We start from the raw sequence: 19,694 nt of genomic DNA, 5'->3' as shown, positions 1-19,694 counted from the left end.
ACAAAGCCCTACACGACCAAGGCCCGAGCTACCTCAACAACCGAATCAACTTCTACGCTCCCAAGCGCCACCTCAGATCAACCAGCCACGCCCTCGTCGCCGTCCCACGCATCCAAGAGCGACAACAGGAGGAAGGTCCTTCTCCTACCTGGCCGCCAAGACCTGGAACTCCCTCCCGACCGACCTGCGCCTGACCCAAGACCACCTCTCCTTCAGGAAGAAACTCAAGACCTGGCTGTTCGAGCAGTAACGGCACCCCCCCCTCCTAGCGCCTTGAGACCCTACGGGTGAGTAGTGCGCTCTATAAATGTCTTGATTGATTGATTGATTGAAGTTGTGTTACAGATGGACACATTAATGTTGTTGCGAGGCACAGGGAGATCGATTTGCCCAGAATCACAGGATGTTGAGCATCCCTGTCGAGACTGGAACCTGGTTCTCCAGCTTCAAGGTCAACTGCTCTAATTGTTCTGCAACATCCTCTCCTCAACAGGTTTAGAACCCATTTTTAGTTTTAATACACATCACATGGAAGTATGATTCTTATTGGTGAGAGGAAAAGCTACATTGGTGGGGACCTATTTTGAACAAACACAATGACTAAAAAATGGATAAAAACTGGAAAGAAAAAAAGAATTGCCAAAGTAAAGTACTGGCCCACCAGCCTGGCAGTGAAGTGCACTTTTTAAGGCAAATTTGCCCATGTGGTAAGGAAAAATGTCGTCACTCACAGTGCAAGGTGGTTAGTTGCCTTCGTGAGCTGCTGCTTTACCCCATGCTATTTGTTTTGGTGAGTGGAAGCACAATGTGAATGATAGCTGAACAGACCCAGGGATGAACACGGTTTAGTAAAATTCCCCTCTACATATGTATTTTTAGGTCTCGACTAAGCGCGCGGAAGCGCGTTCTCGCCAAGAACCTATTGTCGCCGTGTCTGCTTCCCAGGAGACAATCCTGGCCGCGTGCATCGCCTTGGAGGCGATTTGAAACTGGCACGCGCCGCGCTCGCCGTGGCTGTCTCCTGGGAAGCGCAAACATACACAGGCACACCTCCCCCTGCACGCATGCGCGCACACACACGAGCGCACATACACGCACGCACACAGAGACACTCCCCCCACCCCCGCCGTCGCACACAGAGACACACACACAGGAGCGCACATACACGCACACATACAGACACCCCGCCGTCGCACACACACACATGCGCACACGAACACACACACACACGAGCGCCCCCCAAGGCCCACTTACCGCCAATCCGGTGTTCTGTCGCCTCCGCGGGGCTCTCCCTCAGGCATGGGAGCCCCGCGTCACCACTGCTCCTCGGACCAGGAACTCCGTGGGCGCGGGCTTCGCGCACAAGACGGAAGTCCCGCCCCCACGCTGGGTTTCGTTTTCGAGTGCGCGCGCACATAACTTTTTGAGAGGAGTGCAGTAGACTGGGTGAGAACAAACTCAGCGATATTGCAGGACATATGCATATATTATACTCTGCTAAATGGGTCTATGCTTATTGGAATATGTCAAGTGAGGCCATTTTCATTTGAATATATATCCGACGAGGCCATTTTCGTTCCAATTTCATTTTTGCTCCAGAGTACTAGTTAGGCTAGTCAGTTAAGCACTCCCTCCTAACAGCTGATGTGGCCCATAAACCATGAGTGGGATTTCCAGCAGACCAATACAGCTTTTCTTCCTTTTGAGGTTAGTACATCGAGTAATATTTAATTGAGAAATACCAGCACCTGTTACTTAGACCATTTTGACATGTGTTAACTGCGGAAGTAAGCACAATAGAAAAATAACTTTCTGCTATCTATCATTGTTCGTATTTATTGGGCTGTTTGTGGCCCAACCAATTCTGTGGAAAGAATACAAGGAGCGCTTTATTTGAAAGAAGCGCCTTCTCAATTTAGGTGCAGTTCAAATAAGGGCAGCTATTTCGTTTCAGTAACTCATCCTTTGACGTTTAACCTGAATAGAGTTATTTTTTTTGTTTTACTGTTGTGTATAGCGGGAATTCGATCCTTGCACGTGAGCGCCACTTATATTACTTAAGGACACATACATGTTTTGTTATGCACGGGATGATTTAGTGCATCATCAGAGCTGTGTGAATAATAGCAGCTGTGAACCCGTGCCGGAGGTGCATCATCAGAGCTGTGTGAATAATAACAGCTGTGAACCCGTGCCTGAAGTGCATCATCAGAGCTGTGTGAATAATAACTCCGTCAGCCCCGTGAGTGAGGTGCATCATCAGAGCTGTGTGAATAATAACAGCTATAAACACGTGCCTGAGGTGCATCATCAGAGCTGTGTGAATAATAACAACTGTGAGCCCGTGCCTGAGGTGCATCATCAGAGCGGTGTGAATAATAACAGCTGTGAGTCCGTGCCTGAGGTGCATCATCAGAGCTGTGTAAATAAAAAATGCGTCAGCCCCGTGCGTGAGGTGCATCATCAGAGCTGTGTGAATAATAACAGCTGTGAACCTGTGTCGGAGGTGCATCATCAGAGCTGTGTGAATAATAACAGCTGTGAACCCGTGCCTAAGGTGCATCATCAGAGCTGTGTAAATAAAAACTGCATCAGCCCCGTGCGTGAGGTGCATCATCAGGGCTGTGTGAATAACAACTGTGAGTCAGTGCGTGAGGTGCATCATCAGAGCTGTGTGAATAATAACTGCGTCAGCCCCGTGCGTGAGGTGCATCATCAGGGCTGTGTGAATAACAACTGTGAGCCAGTGCGTGAGGTGCATCATCAGAGCTGTGTAAATAATAACTGTCAGCCCCGTGCGTTAGGTGCATCATCCACATTGCTCAGGTCATCCAAATTCCTGCACTCTGTACCACACTGCTTTCAAGAACAGCATACTCTTGCACACACTCTGACTGCTCACCAATTCAAAGTTTGCTGAAAAAGTTATGCAACGCATTGTCATACACAATGCCAATAACTCAAACTTTAATGCTGCGAGACCTATTGCATTGTAAATGCTTGTTTATTTATGGAAATTCATTTCATAAGGCTGATGAAACCGCTACAGCTGTCTCTGACCAAACCTTAAAATGAAAAGGGGGTTCACTGGGCTTCATTTTCCTTCAGGATCTGAAGGAGGACAGATCTGTGATGTTCTTTTGCTGCATTTATTAGGGCTCGGCTATAAAGCGCTAAAAGCGCGTTCTCGCCGAGAACTATTGTCGGCGTCTCAGCAGTCTGGGACGCCGAAGGGAGACAAGACCTGGCCGCACGCAGCGTTTTTCCATAGGATAACGTTGTGCGCGCGGCCAGGTCTAGTCTCCACGGCATTCCAGGGCTGACCGGATCGCGTCGCTCGCCTCTCTGGAATGCAGGGGGAGTCTGCAGAGAGGCGCGCGGCGGTGCCAAAATGTACACAACATGGGGTACGTAGTCCACTAGGGCACTTCCCCCGGAGCTTGCAGATCTAAATGCATTCATGGAACTGTAAGCCTAAATGTAACTGACAATGACAACATTATTGTGTGATTACTTAAAAGCATTAGAAAGCATAAACGGTCTCAAACTTTCAGTACATGCGCATTTAGCCAAACCACTTAAAATAAGATTGAATCATAATAAAACGGTGCTTGAATATGATTAAATGTGCCACGCAATGAGACACTGCTCATGCAGGGAAATAAAGAGTTTGACTGCTATGGCAGTTTGATGATTTTGTTTGTTAGTTGATTGCGAGTTGGAAACCTTTATTTCCCAAATGTGGCCATTTCAGTCAGTGTTCACGCGGAATATGGAAAGTGAAACGACCTCCTTGGCTGAGCGAGTACCATGTTGTATAAATATAGGCCTCAACTAGGTTTGCCAGGCATGTAAAAGAGCAGGGCAGCACAGCACTAGATGTGCTAAAGATTCTCCTCCATAATTGCACAGTCTGTAGCTGGTTATGGTCTTAAATGCTTTCCAAAATTGATTCAGTTCCCTGATTGGGACTAATCTTGCTGACAGAAAGTCTTGGGGCATATTTGCCCAAAGCTTGTTGGAGATGGAGTTTGGCTGGGGCGCTCAGTTGTGGTGCGTTTCAAATCTCGTGGGGATGTAGCTAGGAGCTATTCCATATCCAGTTTGCGTGACCACTGCTGCAGTTGTTTCCTTCTTGCGGTTTTGATACACGAGTAGTTAATAGTGTTTCTATCCCACTTTTCTACTTCCAGTTGCACGCACGCCATGGCTAGTGTTAGATTGATTGACCAGGGGTTATTAACACTTGCAAAATTGAAGTGGGCATTTCCAGTGAAAACATTTAAGATGTACACTGTCCTGGTCCCCTTGGGAGTCAAATCCATTCCATACGCCATGTGCAGAGATGATAGACGGAGATTTAAAAAAAAAAAAACATTCTTTGAACTGTATATTGTTGAACCTGATTTATACTAAGAGTTATGCAGCCTGGAAATCTAATCCTGGGACCTCACAGCATCTCCTGTAACACTCCACGCAATCAGCTGCAGTACCCTTGCTGTGCCAGCTCAGCTGACACATGCACACAGGGACACCACCACTCCCATGCACACACGGACACCACCACTGCCATGCACACACAGACACCACCACTGCCATGCACACACAGACACCACCACTGCCATGCACACACAGACACCACCACTGCCATGCACACACAGACACCACCACTGCCATGCACACACAGACACCACCACTGCCATGCACACACAGACACCACCACTGCCATGCACACACAGACACCACCACTGCCATGCACACACAGACACCACCACTGCCATGCACACACGGACACCACCACTGCCATGCACACACGGACACCACCACTGCCATGCACACACGGACACCACCACTGCCATGCACACACGGACACCACCACTGCCATGCACACACGGACACCACCACTGCCATGCACACACGGACACCACCACTGCCATGCACACACGGACACCACCACTGCCATGCACACACGGACACCACCACTCCCATGCACACACGGACACCACCACTCCCATGCACACACGGACACCACCACTCCCATGCACACACGGACACCACCACTCCCATGCACACACGGACACCACCACTCCCATGCACACACGGACACCACCACTCCCATGCACACACGGACACCACCACTCCCATGCACACACGGACACCACCACTCCCATGCACACACGGACACCACCACTCCCATGCACACACGGACACCACCACTCCCATGCACACACGGACACCACCACTCCCATGCACACACGGACACCACCACTCCCATGCACACACGGACACCACCACTCCCATGCACACACGGACACCACCACTCCCATGCACACACGGACACCACCACTCCCATGCACACACGGACACCACCACTTCCATGCACACACGGACACCATCACTTCCATGCACACACGGACACCACCACTCCCATGCACACACGGACACCACCACTCCCATGCACACACGGACACCACCACTCCCATGCACACACGGACACCACCACTCCCATGCACACACGGACACCACCACTCCCATGCACACCACCACTGCCATGCACACACGGACACCACCACTGCCATGCACACACAGATACCACCACTCCCATGCACACACAGATACCACCACTGCCATGCACACACAGATACCACCACTCCCATGCACACACAGATACCACCACTGCCATACACACACGGATACCACCACTGGCATACACACACGGATACCACCACTGCCATGCACACACAGACACCACCACTGCCATGCACACACAGACACCACCACTGCCATGCACACACAGACACCACCACTGCCATGCACACACAGACACCACCACTGCCATGCACACACAGACACCACCACTGCCATACACACACGGACACAACCACTGCCATACACACACGGACACAACCACTGCCATACACACGGACACAACCACTGCCATGCACACACAGATACCACCACTCCCATGCACACACAGATACCACCACTCCCATGCACACACGGACACCACCACTGCCATGCACACACGGACACCATCACTGCCATACACACACGGATACCACCACTGGCATACACACACGGATACCACCATTGCCATGCACACACAGACACCACCACTCCCATGCACACACGGATACCACCACTCCCATGCACACACAGATACCACCACTGCCATACACACACGGATACCACCACTGGCATACACACACGGATACCACCACTGCCATGCACACACAGACACCACCACTCCCATGCACACACAGACACCACCACTCCCATGCACACACGGATACCACCACTCCCATGCACACACGGATACCACCACTCCCATGCACACACAGATACCACCACTCCCATGCACACACAGATACCACCACTCCCATGCACACACGGACACCACCACTGCCAGGCACACACGGACACCACCACTGCCATGCACACACGGACACCACCACTGCCATGCACACACGGACACCACCACTGCCATGCACACACGGACACCACCACTGCCATGCACACACGGACACCACCACTGCCATGCACACACGGACACCACCACTGCCATGCACACACGGACACCACCACTGCCATGCACACACAGACACCACCACTGCTATGCACACACAGACATCACCACTGCCATGCACACACGGACACCACCACTGCCATACACACACGGACACCACCACTGCCATACACACACGGACACCACCATTGCCATACACACACAGACACCACCACTGCCATACACACACAGACACCACCACTGCCATACACACACAGACACCACCACTGCCATGCGCACACAGATACCACCACTCCCATGCACACACGGACACCACCACTGCCATGCACACACGGACACCATCACTGCCATACACACACGGACACCACCACTGGTATACACACACGGATACCACCACTGCCATGCACACACGGACACCACCACTGCCATGCACACACAGACACCACCACTGCCATGCACACACAGACACCACCACTGCCATGCACACACAGACACCACCACTGCCATGCACACACAGACACCACCACTGCCATGCACACACAGACACCACCACTGCCATGCACACACAGACACCACCACTGCCATGCACACACAGACACCACCACTGCCATGCACACACAGACACCACCACTGCCATACACACAGGGACACCACCACTGCCATGCACACACAGACACCACCACTGCCATGCACACACAAACACCACCACTGCCATGCACACACGGATACCACCACTAACATACACACACAGACACCACCACTCCCATGCACACACAGACACCACCACTGCCATGCACACACAGACACCACCACTGCCATGCACACACAGACACCACCACTGCCATGCACACACAGACACCACCACTGCCATGCACACACAGACACCACCACTGCCATGCACACACAGACACCACCACTGCCATGCACACACAGACACCACCACTGCCATGCACACACAGACACCACCACTGCCATGCACACACGGACACCACCACTGCCATGCACACACAGATACCACCACTGCCATGCACACACCGATACCACCACTGCCATGCACACACAGACACCACCACTCCCATGCACACACGGACACCATCACTGCCATACACACACGGATACCACCACTGGCATACACACACGGATACCACCACTGCCATGCACACACAGACACCACCACTGCCATGCACACACAGACACCACCACTGCCATGCACACACAGACACCACCACTGCCATACACACACGGACACCACCACTGCCATGCACACACAGATACCACCACTCCCATGCACACACGGACACCACCACCACCGCCATACACACACGGACACCACCACTCCCATGCACAGACATGGACACCACCCATGCTTAATTTGTAAAAAAAAAAGTGCCAGGGCTTTCATTTGTAAAAAATTAAGTGAAAGGGCACTCGTCAGGAGGCTACTGTAGTTAGCCATACACATTACGCGACTTTGAGCTATTGCCATTGTAAATGACAATGACTTATTTATGTTTTGGTTTTTAAAACATAAATAAAAGACCTTGTCATTTACAATGTCAAGACCTTAAACTCGCGTTCATTTACAATGCTAATAGCTCTAACTTTTGCAATGCCGAGACCGTTGCATTGTAAATGCTTGTGGTTTCTATTGTCCAGAGTTAAGATGAGAGAGGACATGGGGTGGGTTCAGTAGGTTGTGGACAGAGCATCCACCCCCCCCAAAAATGGGTAGTGGGCGCAGCGCTTAGGACCCAGGCCCCGTGGGCCGAGACTTGCGCGATCCGGCAGGATGCCAGCCTGGGGCAGCCAGAATCAGATCTGGCCTTCGCACCTTCTAGCCTCACGATTGGCGGGTGACCGGAAGTGCTTCATCGCTGGGTGCCGCCGTCGGGATAGCCAGGGTGGGTAATAAAGACCCACTGCCACTTGGCCTTTTCTCACCTGGCCATCCCGGCGGCGTTATGGACCGGCCCCTACATCCAAGACATGTCCAGCAATCAGAGAGACTTGCAGAATCCGTCCGTTGTACTTAGTGAGTTCTTTTAGGTTGTCCTTTCACTGTAGGCAACACACCCCTGTTAAATCACCAATCTGAAAAGGAAATGTGGGTTGTGAGCAGAGATTCCTTCTGTGCCAGAAGACACCACAAGTCGGTCAGTCTTGAATATGAGGCCTCAAACATATTTCCATGTGTTATGTAGGATAGGTAGAACCAGGACCCTAGAAGTTCCTAGATGGTCGGTGACTTCAAACAGAGGGTGGCAGATGCTAAGTATTCTAAAGTGTGGTGACAGTAATGCATGAATGGGAATACTGTTCAAAGAATGTAATGTCATCTTTAGGGATAACTGAGCTAAAATAATGAGATGTGCACAGTGTTACAAAGAATCTACTCTAGAATATTTAGCTACTCACCTTCTGACACCAACTAACAACGATGTAAGAAGACCAGGTGTGAAGGAGATACGATTACACATCTGCCTTCATGCTTGGCTGTGCCACGCCTGGCCTGGGGGGATTCATGACTCATAAAGAGGGATAGTTGAGATGTTTGACATCCCCCTTCCAGATGCTAAAAATGTTTGTCATTGGTTTGTTTCCATAGCACATAAACACCATGAACAAACACAAGTTCCACCCATCCCTGCTTCTACTCTGCTCCGCACACCCGCTGCAGACCCAGTATGACAGTGCCCAAATTAACATACTAAACTACCAACACCCAGTACCCCACAGTGCTGAGATCTCATTGCATACAAGAGGAAATGAGGATGAGCCCTTTAAATGAGGATCTCTAGAAAACTATGGTGCTAAAGGAGGGACGATGCCCACGACTGTACAAATACTGTTTGGTGTTACCTGGATTAAAAGAAAGAAAATGGTAAAGCAGTAGACTAGGAGTGTGCATCTTGAAGCTGCTGTGCCAGGGGTTTCCCCTGCAGTCTCCTTTCATGTAGTAAAGATAGGTGGAAGGACCATGGCTACTTACATTACAGACCCCCAATGTACACAGGTCAACATATTGTGAATACCTAAGAGTTATTAGAGATATACATTTCAATTGTATTTTCTGTTAGCTTTCTTGGGAATGAAGGAAAAAGGATGGGAAAGTTCAAATATAATTTAAAGCCTCCCCTCTGTATCACAAGTTTTTGCATGCATGCCATTATGAACTAAGTGATATTCTTCCTGAGCTCATCCTGATCTTTTCATGGTCTGTGTTCTCTGTGAGAAATAAGGTACTGAGCAAATATCTGAAATTCCAGAGGCAAGGTCTGATAGGGCTGAACCAGGACCCTACATCACTGGCACAAGATACTACATAGGTGGCCCACCATCACTCAGTGCAGAATATGTCAAGATCACTTTAAGTGCAATGGGTTGCATACATATTCTAGGGGTTCATAAGAGCAAAATGGCTATTAATTACTAAGCATGTGTTATGTCACATGTGCAGAGGGAATCTGCACATATGGGGAATTTTAGATTACCAACAAGGACAATGCAAATACAAAATGAATACACATCAGATGGAAGAAGTGCCATTGTATCATATCCCCCTAGCCCCTCCCACTAGCCACACACCCGAACTCAATTTGATGAGTACTTGCACTTATTTGTATCCATTTATCGCACTGGCTGGTGCTTTATGTGCAACAGCGCTATTGGTATTTCAGAAGGGGCCACACAAGCGTCTGAGGCCCCTTCTGAAATGCGAAGGTGCCCAGGGGGCAAGCAAGCAGGCGCAAAGGCCCATTGCGCCCCTGGGGCACTTTATATGTAATACGGCCCCTGGAGTTCTGTTTTTCTTCCATGACATTGTAGTATTGAGGAACTGTACTTTCAAAGGTGGTGTGTGCATCGACACAGGAACAGACTTCAATCTCAGTGGTGTATGGAGGGTGTCAATATTTTCCCTTTGCATTCTGGAATGTGTAATTTGGCTTTTATACATGAAGACGAAACTACAAGTCCCAGAATGCAATGAAAAAAACTTGCAATGGAGCAGCTAACTATGCTTAGGTGCTGAAACATATGAACCCATAAATATACAGGTGCAAAGAGAAAATAAAAATGTTTTTGAATCAGAACCTTTGGAAGGCCAAATCGGTGGCATACAAGCCTTGTAATCCTAGGCAGCCTTTGAAATTATATGCGTCTGTGGAGGCCCCACGCCATCACTCATCAATATTTTACGCACCTTGTACTCCTGGGCAGCCTCTTGCATGGGAAGGACTGAGTGAGCCTTGTGGTCTCTAGACTCTCGACAGATCACACAGATGGTCTCCTGGTCATCTTCACAGAACAGTTTCAGCTTCTCCTCGTGTTCTCCGCACAGATTCTCCCCCGGGGGTGACGCACTCGGGGTGTGAAGCTGTTTCAACAGCTCCACTATATTTCCCAAATATCTGTTGGGTCTTAAGGTTTTGTTCTTAGAGGTTTCTCTGCACTGAGGACAGGGGAAGTCTGTCTGCAGCCCCTCCCAGCACCGAGTGATACAGGACAGACAGAAGACATGTCCACACTCCAAAAACACAGGGTCTGTGAAATATTCCAGGCATATAGAGCAGGAAACCTCCTCCTTGAGCTGTTTCTTTGCCGCCATTTTTCTAGAGATAAGTTTCGTTTCTTGCAAAATGTGAAGTGGGCGTGTCACTATTCTTTCACGGCACTCCCAGGTTCCTACTGGCTGTCACTGTGCTGAGCAGCAGGGGTGGGAGGGTCTGCAGAGAGACTGGAGTGTCTGCCTGTGGAGCGGCGTGGACTCATCTGTAACTGGGCGTGTCTACAGGTGTGAGTGGCAGGGGCTCCCGGTGTAACTTGGAGTGTCTGCAGGTGACGCGGGCGTGTCTACAGGTTTAAATGGGCATTTTTATTTATTTATTTATTTATGCATTTTTATATAGCGCGGACTTTACCCGAAGGCGTCAGAGCGCTTCACATTAGGAACAGAAATGAAACATAATGAGAAACATTACAAAAGAACAGATTACAAAAACATACGTTACTTACATAAGGTAATAGTGACAATTGTGAGCAAACAAAATACATGTCTCCAGGGGCGCGGCCCCAGGTGGGAGTAACTCCAGGTAGAAGTGGGAGTAGCTCCAGTTACCTAGCGGATTTATGTGTAAGTGGGCGTGGCTCCAGTTGACCTTGTTCTATCGGTGATCACTGTCTTCCTGATTGTGCTGGAACACGCCCCTCGAGGGGCGGCGATTCCCCTTCCATATAGTTGAAAAGTGAAAGGGGTGTAATTCTAGTCAAGATTTTTTATTTATTTATTTTAATTGTATGCGTTTTTAAATAGCGCGGATTTACTTTACCCGAAGGTGTCAGAGCGTTTCATAATAGGAACAACGATACATGAGGAGAAAATTACAAGTGAACAAATTACAAAAGCAAACGTTAAGTTACAAGAGGCGAAAGTGACAATTGTGAGCAAACAAAATACAAGAGGTAGCAAATGGTACATTACATGAGGAAAAAGTGACGTGTGCAAGTTACAAAAGCGTACAAAGTACAAGTAGAGGTATAATACTGCAATACATGGCAGACACTCAAACACAAGAACAAACGTTACGTAGGCAATGGTGGCACTTGTGCAAGTATCTAAAGCAAACAAAATGTAAGAGGTAGCAAACAGTGTTACAAGAGAAAAGTGATGTGTGCATGTTACAAAAGAGTACCAAACACAGGTACAAGGATAATACTGCAATAAATGGCAGACACTCAAACCACAAGAACACACTGGGAAGGCACTTCCATAGTCATGGAGAATATAATTTTCTATAATGGAAGGTCTTCCTTCAGATAATAGAGAGGGCGTGAATTAAATTTGAAAGTGTCTTTGAAGGAGGAGAACTTTGAGGTCAGTTTTGAAGGCCTGGGAGAGCCCAGAGGGCACAGACTCTATAGGAGCGCTTTACATGAGCACACGTTACATTAAACATGTTGGGAGGTATTTAAGGAAAAGGGAGATTGAATGATTTGTCCAGAATCACAGGATGGTGAGCCGAGACTGGAGCCTGGTTCCCCAGTTTTCATAGCACAGCTCTGTCCTTTTGACCACACCCTCACCTGCCTGTCCTGCCCCCTTCTCACACCGACCCACCTAGGACATGCAAGGTCTCTGCAGAATGTAAGAGGCGAGCGACGGAGAAGAAATATTACTGTTTATTATTACAGTGTAATGGCCAGGGCTCAGATTTCTTACAGAAAGCCGCTTGAAAATAGCGTGTCTGAATGCAGTCTGGATATTTGGATAAACAGTATTTTAGGGTTTTTCAGTGACAATACACGGATGTATGTGCCATGACCTAAAACTATTAACAGTGGCTTGTACAATATATATATATATATATATATATCCATTCAGGAAGCCATTGCCCATGCCATCGGAGGGGCCTGGACTGTATGTAGACGATGTTCAAATGATCCAATAGGAGCATTGATCGGATTTAAGACATCCTTCGGAGATTGTCGGTAGTAATTAGTGCAATAAACGCGTGCAGTCATTGCAATTGTGTTCAACCCTTATTTTGAATGTTTTTGGAGTGTTTTATAAAGCGTGAACTAGAGTCGAAGGTATCAGAGCACTGTTTTTAATGTAAAACACAGTAATAAACAGGATTTATTGGACCCCTGCAGCCTGTGGGCATGGGAGCCACTGCACCTGCTGCACCAATGGAAGCCACGCCCCTGCTGCTACTCAGAGAGGTGTGATGCAGTTAACCTTGGAGTGCTAGTTTGGGATGGATGAGCCAGTGCACTTTGTAGTGAGCGACTGCACATCTGTGGGAGGAGTGAGAGTGCTGTCATTAGTGTGTTATTCCTAGTTTTAGATGAGTGTGACAGTACTATCAGTGGTGTTTGACTGCTACTCCGAAGGGTGTGAGTGTGCGTCAGTACTTTGAAATGGCTAGTCTATGATGGATCTGAGAGTGCACTTTTGTAGTGAGTGTCTGCTGCTCTGTGAGCTGCTGTCATTAGTGTGTCATTCCAAGTTTTAGATGAGTGTAAAAGTTCTACCAGCAGTGTTTGACTACTACTGCGAGGGATTTTAGTGTACGTCAGTTTAGGGTGATGGCTAAGCTGTGACTGCTAGTCTGTAAAGTATGTGAGAGAGCACTTTTGAGTGAGTGACTGCTCATCTATGATGGGTGTGAGATTGCAAGTTTTAGATGAGTGTGAAAGTAGCATCAGTGTGGGTTTAATGTTCTGAGAAGTTTGATACCAATCTTCTCAGTCTTCAGTGTAGCCATTATGGTGCTGTGGAGTTCATAATGACAACCACCCAGCACCATATACTCTTAATGGCATCACTGCACTTACAGTGCCCAGCAATGGCCCTGAGTACTGTGGTGGGGCAGGGCTCATGCACCTGTGCCCACACCACTAGCATAGTGCACCCAGCTAGAGGGGTGACTGAGGTATGCCAGGGCAGTGTGTTTGTGGGCATGGCACACGGGGATGTGTGCCATGTCGACTCTGTTTAGTTCTGCACCAAGACACTCAGCCTGCAAAGGCAGTGGGTTGTGTCAGGGTACAGGGCCCCTAAGGGTGGCACAATAAGTGCTGCAGCCCTTAGGGGTCTCCTCTGATCACAGTGCCCTGGGTACCTAGGGTACCATTTACCAAGGGCTTACCTGTGGCCAGAGATGCCAATTTGGTTTAGGTTTCAATACAGTTTTAGGGAAGGAACACAGGCCCTGGCAGGAGCCCAGGGCAGACTCAGGAAAAGTGCATCAGTTATCAGGCAAAAGGTGGGAGGGGAAGTTACTGCAACAGAAACCCACTTTCCTACAGTGTGAGAGTGCAAGTTTTAGATGAGTGTGAGGGTACCACCAGTAGTGTTTGACTGCTACTCCGAGGGGTGTCAGTGTGCTGTCAGTAGTGTGAGATGGCTAGCCTGTGACTGAGAGTCTGTGATGGATCTGAAAGTGCACTTTTGTAGTGAGTGTCTGCTGATCTGTGAAGTGCTGCCATTAGTGTGTAATTCCAAGTTTTAGATGAGTGTGAAAGTACAACCGGTAGTGTTTGACTGGTACTGCGAGGGATGTGAGTGTGCGTCAGTTTAGGGAGCTGGCTAATTCGTGACTGCTAGTCTATAAAGGATGTGAGAGAGCACTTTTGAGTGAGTGAGTGAGTGAGTGATGGGTGTGAAATTACAAGTTTTAGATGAGTGTGAAGGTACTATTTTTAGTGTGTCATTCCAAGTTTTAGATAAGTGTGAAAATACAACCGGTAGTGTTTGACTGCTACTGCGAGGGATGTGAGTGTGCGTCAGTTTAGGGAGCTGGCTAATTTGTGACTGCTAGTCTGTAAAGGATGTGAGAGAGCACTTTTGAGTGAGTGGCTGCTCATCTATGATGGGTGTGAGATTGCAAGTTTTAGATGAGTGTGAAAGTACTGTCAGTAGGGGTTGACTGTTACTCTTAGGGGTGTGAGAGTGCTGTGATTGGTGAGAGATGGCTAACATGTGACTGCTAGTCTGTGATGAATGTGAGAGTAAACTTCGGGAGTGAGTGACTGCTCATCTGTGATGGGAGTGTGTAAGAAAGTGGCTCTGTATATACTGCACCAAAGTAAGGTTCAGTGTGCACAGAGTCCACAGTCCCCAGAGGTATGGCAGAGGAAAGTTAGATATAACCTTACTCTCTAAAGTGGTAGCTTGGTCTAGCAGTAAGGCAGTATCAGAGGACAGTGTAAAGCATTTGCTGTACACACTCAGTCAGCAAACGGTCTCACACACTCAAGAACTGAACTCTAGGCCAATGGTTTTATACATAAAAATATATAGTAGTTTATTTTAGAACCATTAGTAGGTATCATAAATACTTTCTCAGAATGAAATGTTGCAATAGAATACTTTCAATTAGCAATAGACTTTTGAATGCAATAGAATCACTTTTACAAATGTGTTTCTTACTCAGGGCTGGATCCTGGATTCAGCCCTGGTGCATTTCCTGTAAACAGTTGAAAGAAATCCTTTTTGTTACACAGGCGATCTTTAAGGAATATTTGTATGTTTTGAAAATCGACACTTAGAAGAAATTTTGCTGAAAACCCAGCAATGCAATCCTATGGAGGAAAATCAAGTTATCGGTCTTTGGGTAAGTACTCGACTGGCAGAGTTAAAGTTCTGGGGTAAGACTCAGGGGTCTCCCAGGGACAGGCAAGTACAGTTGTTACACCCTCAGCGGCACAGTGGCAGCCGGGTGCAGAGGGAGTAGGCCCAATGTTATCCTATGGAGGAAAGGGGGCCTTCGTTTGGTGGCTGCTAGTAGGCAGGCCACGTGGCTGTGGGAGCTGAAGTCCTGGTAACTTGCACAGGGCAAGTGGGAAGTAGAGTAGGATAGGTGCTGCACTCCCAGTAGCACTCGGTTGGCTGGTTGCAGGGTGCTATTGGGCCTTTGGGCACCCAATGTTATTCAATGGGAAAGCTGGAAGTTGAACAAAGGCTGCTGGCTCAGGGACATAATTTCTTAAGGAGCGACTATCACTTTGAGAGGTAAGTTGGGATCTTGGAGGATAGGTAGACACCCAGGAGTTGGGCACAGGGGGCCATGGGGAACCGGGTGCAGGAGTGTCTTTTGACGTCGGGAAATCTTACCCTCAGCTGGTCGCGGTTGGAGGGGTCCCTTGTTGTGAGGAGCCTCGAGGAGGGTCCTTGGGCACTGGATTTCAGGTCACAATCGCCGGGGGACGCCCTCGTGGTCTTTGTTCACTCAGGCACAGGCCGGGTTCGGCAGGTGCAGAGTGTGCTGGATTTGCCGTTCCTGGCTGGCACCAGGGGTGTTGCTTGTTTGAGCAGAACCACTGCTCGTGGGAGTCCCAGTCTTTAGATGAGCAAGGCAGGCAGGTCCTCCAGGGTTTTCGAGGTTGCTGTCTGCAGGAGACGCCAGGGTTTTAGCAGGAGCAGGTTCAAAGATCAACAGGCCGGTAGGGCCAGGGCCAAGTCAGTTGGTGTCGTCCTTTTGTTAGCCGCTGCACGTCAGGTCTTCTTTCTTCTTGTTCTTCTTCTTGTTTCAAAATCAGGATATGAGGAAGGAAGGTTCAGGGTGCCCCTAAATACTAAATTTAGGGTTGTTACAGGTAGGGAAAGGTCCCTGTCCTGGGGTGAGTATATCCCCTATCCTGCTCCTCTCCTGTGGAAGGGGGACAGGAGCCTATCTCTGATTGGGTAGGGCTCCCCATTCTGAAAATGGTGAGAGCCCGGAGTTGTGCTTTATCTCGCCTCCCACACCTGAGGGGTAGGGTTGGCAGAGGCTGGCACACACCCTTTCCTTCCTTTGTTTTTCCTGCCTGTCTTCCCACCAGAGTGGGGGTCAGAACCGGTGGGGGCCAGTTGCTGAATACAGCCAGTGGCCTGGAGAAGCTCACAAAGGTGGCATGCCTTTGAAGCTCGCCCTGCTCATCCTGGGAGCGGAGACCTAGCACCTTGTCCCAGGATGGGCATTGTTGCAGGCCCAGGAGCGCGGATGGCTCTCCACCCAGGGTCCAGCAACATGTCTAATGTGTGGCAGCCTAGGCAGCCTCTCAGTCAGGACGCTGGTTGTGGGTTAGGTTCAGGGGGCAACTCTACATTTCCCTCTGTCATGCATGTTACATTAAATCCCACCCTACCATCAGTGTGAGTTTAATGTGCTGAGAAGTTTGATACCAAACTTCTCAGTGTTCAGTGTAGCCATTATGGTGCTGTGGACTTTGTAATGACAACCTCCCAGCACCATATACACTTAATGGCATCACTGCACTTACGGGCACAGGGCTCATGCACCTGTGCACACACCACTGGCATAGTGCACCCAGCTAGAGGGGTGACTGAGGTATGCCAGGGCAGTGTGTTTGTGGGCATGGCACACAGGGATGTGTGCCATGTCGACTCTATGTTTAGTTCTGCACCAAGACACTCAGCCTGCAAAGGCAGTGGGTGTGTGTCAGGGTACAGCCCCCCTAAGGGTGGCACAATAAGTGCTGCAGCCCTTAGGGGTCTTCTCTGGCCACAGTGCCCTGGGTACCTAGGGTACCATTTACCAGGGGATTACCTGTGGCCAGAGATGCCAATTGGGTTTAGGTTTCAATACAGTTTTAGGGAAGGATCACAGGCCCTAGGTACCTGATTGGCAGGAGCCCAGGGCACACTCAGGAAAAGTGCATCAGTTACCAGGCAAAAAGTGGTGGTGGGGGGGTTACTGCAACAGAAACCCACTTTCCTACAGTGTGAGAGTGCAAGTTTTAGATTATTGTGAGGGTACCACCAGTAGTGTTTGACTGCTAATCCGAGGGGTGTCAGTGTGCTGTCAGTAGTGTGAGATGGCTAGCCTGTGACTGCAAGTCTGTGATGGATCTTAAAGTGCACTTTTGTAGTGAGTGTCTGCTGATCTGTGAAGTGCTGTTATTAGTGTGTCATTCCAAGTTTTAGATGAGTGTGAAAATACAACCGGTAGTGTTTGACTGCAACTGCGAGGGATGTGAGTGTGCGTCAGTTTAGGGAGCTGGCTAATTTGTGACTGCTAGTCTGTAAAGGATGTGAGAGAGCACTTTTGAGTGAGTGACTGCTCATCTATGATGGGTGTGAGATTGCAAGTTTTAGATGAGTGTGAAAGTACTGTCAGTAGGGGTTGACTGTTACTCTTAGGGGTGTGAGAGTGCTGTGATTGGTGAGAGATGGCTAACCTGTGACTGCTAGTCTGTGATGAATGTGAGAGTAAACTTCGGGAGCGAGTGACTGCTCATCTGTGATGGGAGTGTGTAAGAAAGTGGCTCTGTATATACTGCACCAAAGTAAGGTTCAGTGTGCACAGAGTCCACAGTCCCAAGAGGTATGGCAGAGGAAAGTTAGATATAACCTTACTCTCTAAAGTGGTAGCTTGGTCGAGTAGTAAGGCAGTATCAGAGGACATTGTAAAGCATTTGTTGTACACACTCAGTCAGCAAACGGTCTCACACACTCAAAAACTGAACTCTAGGCCAATGGTTTTATATATAAAAATATATAGTAGTTTATTTTAGAACCATAAGTAGGTATTGTGGAAAGTAAAATGACAAACATGAACATTGCCTGCGCCGCCTTGCCTAGCGAGAGCCTCTGCATGCGCGTAAGCTGCAACCATTTTAGACATTGCGGCCATTTTGTACGCTGCTGGTCACCTGTGTGTCACCCCGACCTCGCTATCATCCCCCAGCGCTCTGACTAAGCCTGAACACATGTACTGGGGTTGTAAAACCTTTTCATCATGACAAAGCCCCGGAGTCACTTCCCGCACCAAACCCGTTTGTCCTTTCATCCACCACGCACAGGAAAACCCCCTTTTGATGACCTCCTCCACTGCACCTGGCTACTCAATCTGGTCCCAGGCACTAACCGACCCCTGCAGACATAGTTTATTACCCACACACTGCAGGGCTTGTTTCACCAACAAAGGGGTCTGATTTAATCATTGACACAAACCCTTAGATCTGACCGATCCCACGTGTTTTTAGATCCTGTCGGAATGTCCAGCTGCGAGATAGGGATCATCTGCTAGATCTGGGTGGGGGGATGAGTGCTGCTGGGTTTGTGTGAGAACCTGCATGAGGCGGGGATTCCAAGGATGTTTTACAATGCTAATAAAATGGTATAATGTGTATAAAAAGACCAACCCACGGAGATGCAGTTAGAACACCTCCTGACGATATCCCGGTGTCTGAAGTGATGTGTTCTCCTCTGGAGTAATAAACCTGTTTCTTGCCTTCCAGTTGCCTGCGCCTGCCTCGTTATTTTGATAGATAATCATAAGGTGAATTAAAGATGTTTTGCGCCGGGCAGCATTGGTGGTCTTAGGAGATTTGTTGCTTTTCATCAATTGGCGATCAACGTCGGGGCCCATCAGCGACACGTGGGTCCGGTAGAGAGGTCCTAACGACGGAGTGAGCATCTAAACAATTGGGGTATACCTGCCTAAAAGAGACCCTTATCTAGCTGCCGATCAACTGAACTTCACCTGTGTGTCACCCCGACCTTGCTATCATCCACCTGCGCTCTGACTAAGCCTGAACACATGTACTGGGGTTGTAAAACCTTGTCATCATGACAAAGCCCCGGAGTCACTTCCCGCACCAAACCCGTTTGTCCTTTCATCCTCCACGCACCGGCAGACCCCCTTTTGATAACCTCCTCCAC

The 19,694-nt window shown here is 48.9% G+C and overlaps 1 protein-coding gene across 1 annotated transcript in view; it reads right to left on the bottom strand.

The window, feature by feature from the left end:
* The window catches only part of LOC144756209 (E3 ubiquitin-protein ligase TRIM39-like), a 393,646-nt gene extending 382,514 nt beyond the window's left edge, over positions 1 to 11,132 (bottom strand). The window contains exon 1 of the mRNA XM_078645823.1: positions 10,728 to 11,132. Coding sequence (XP_078501949.1) covers positions 10,728 to 11,132 — 405 coding nt within the window. The remainder of the gene's footprint in view (positions 1 to 10,727) is intronic.
* Between the last annotated feature and the right edge of the window lie 8,562 nt (positions 11,133 to 19,694).

This window comes from Lissotriton helveticus, chromosome 5_1 (assembly GCF_964261635.1).
Source record: "Lissotriton helveticus chromosome 5_1, aLisHel1.1, whole genome shotgun sequence".
Taxonomy (NCBI): Eukaryota; Metazoa; Chordata; class Amphibia; order Caudata; family Salamandridae; genus Lissotriton; species Lissotriton helveticus.
Note: the sequence above shows the minus strand (reverse complement) of the source record. Positions and strands in the feature narration are given on the sequence as shown.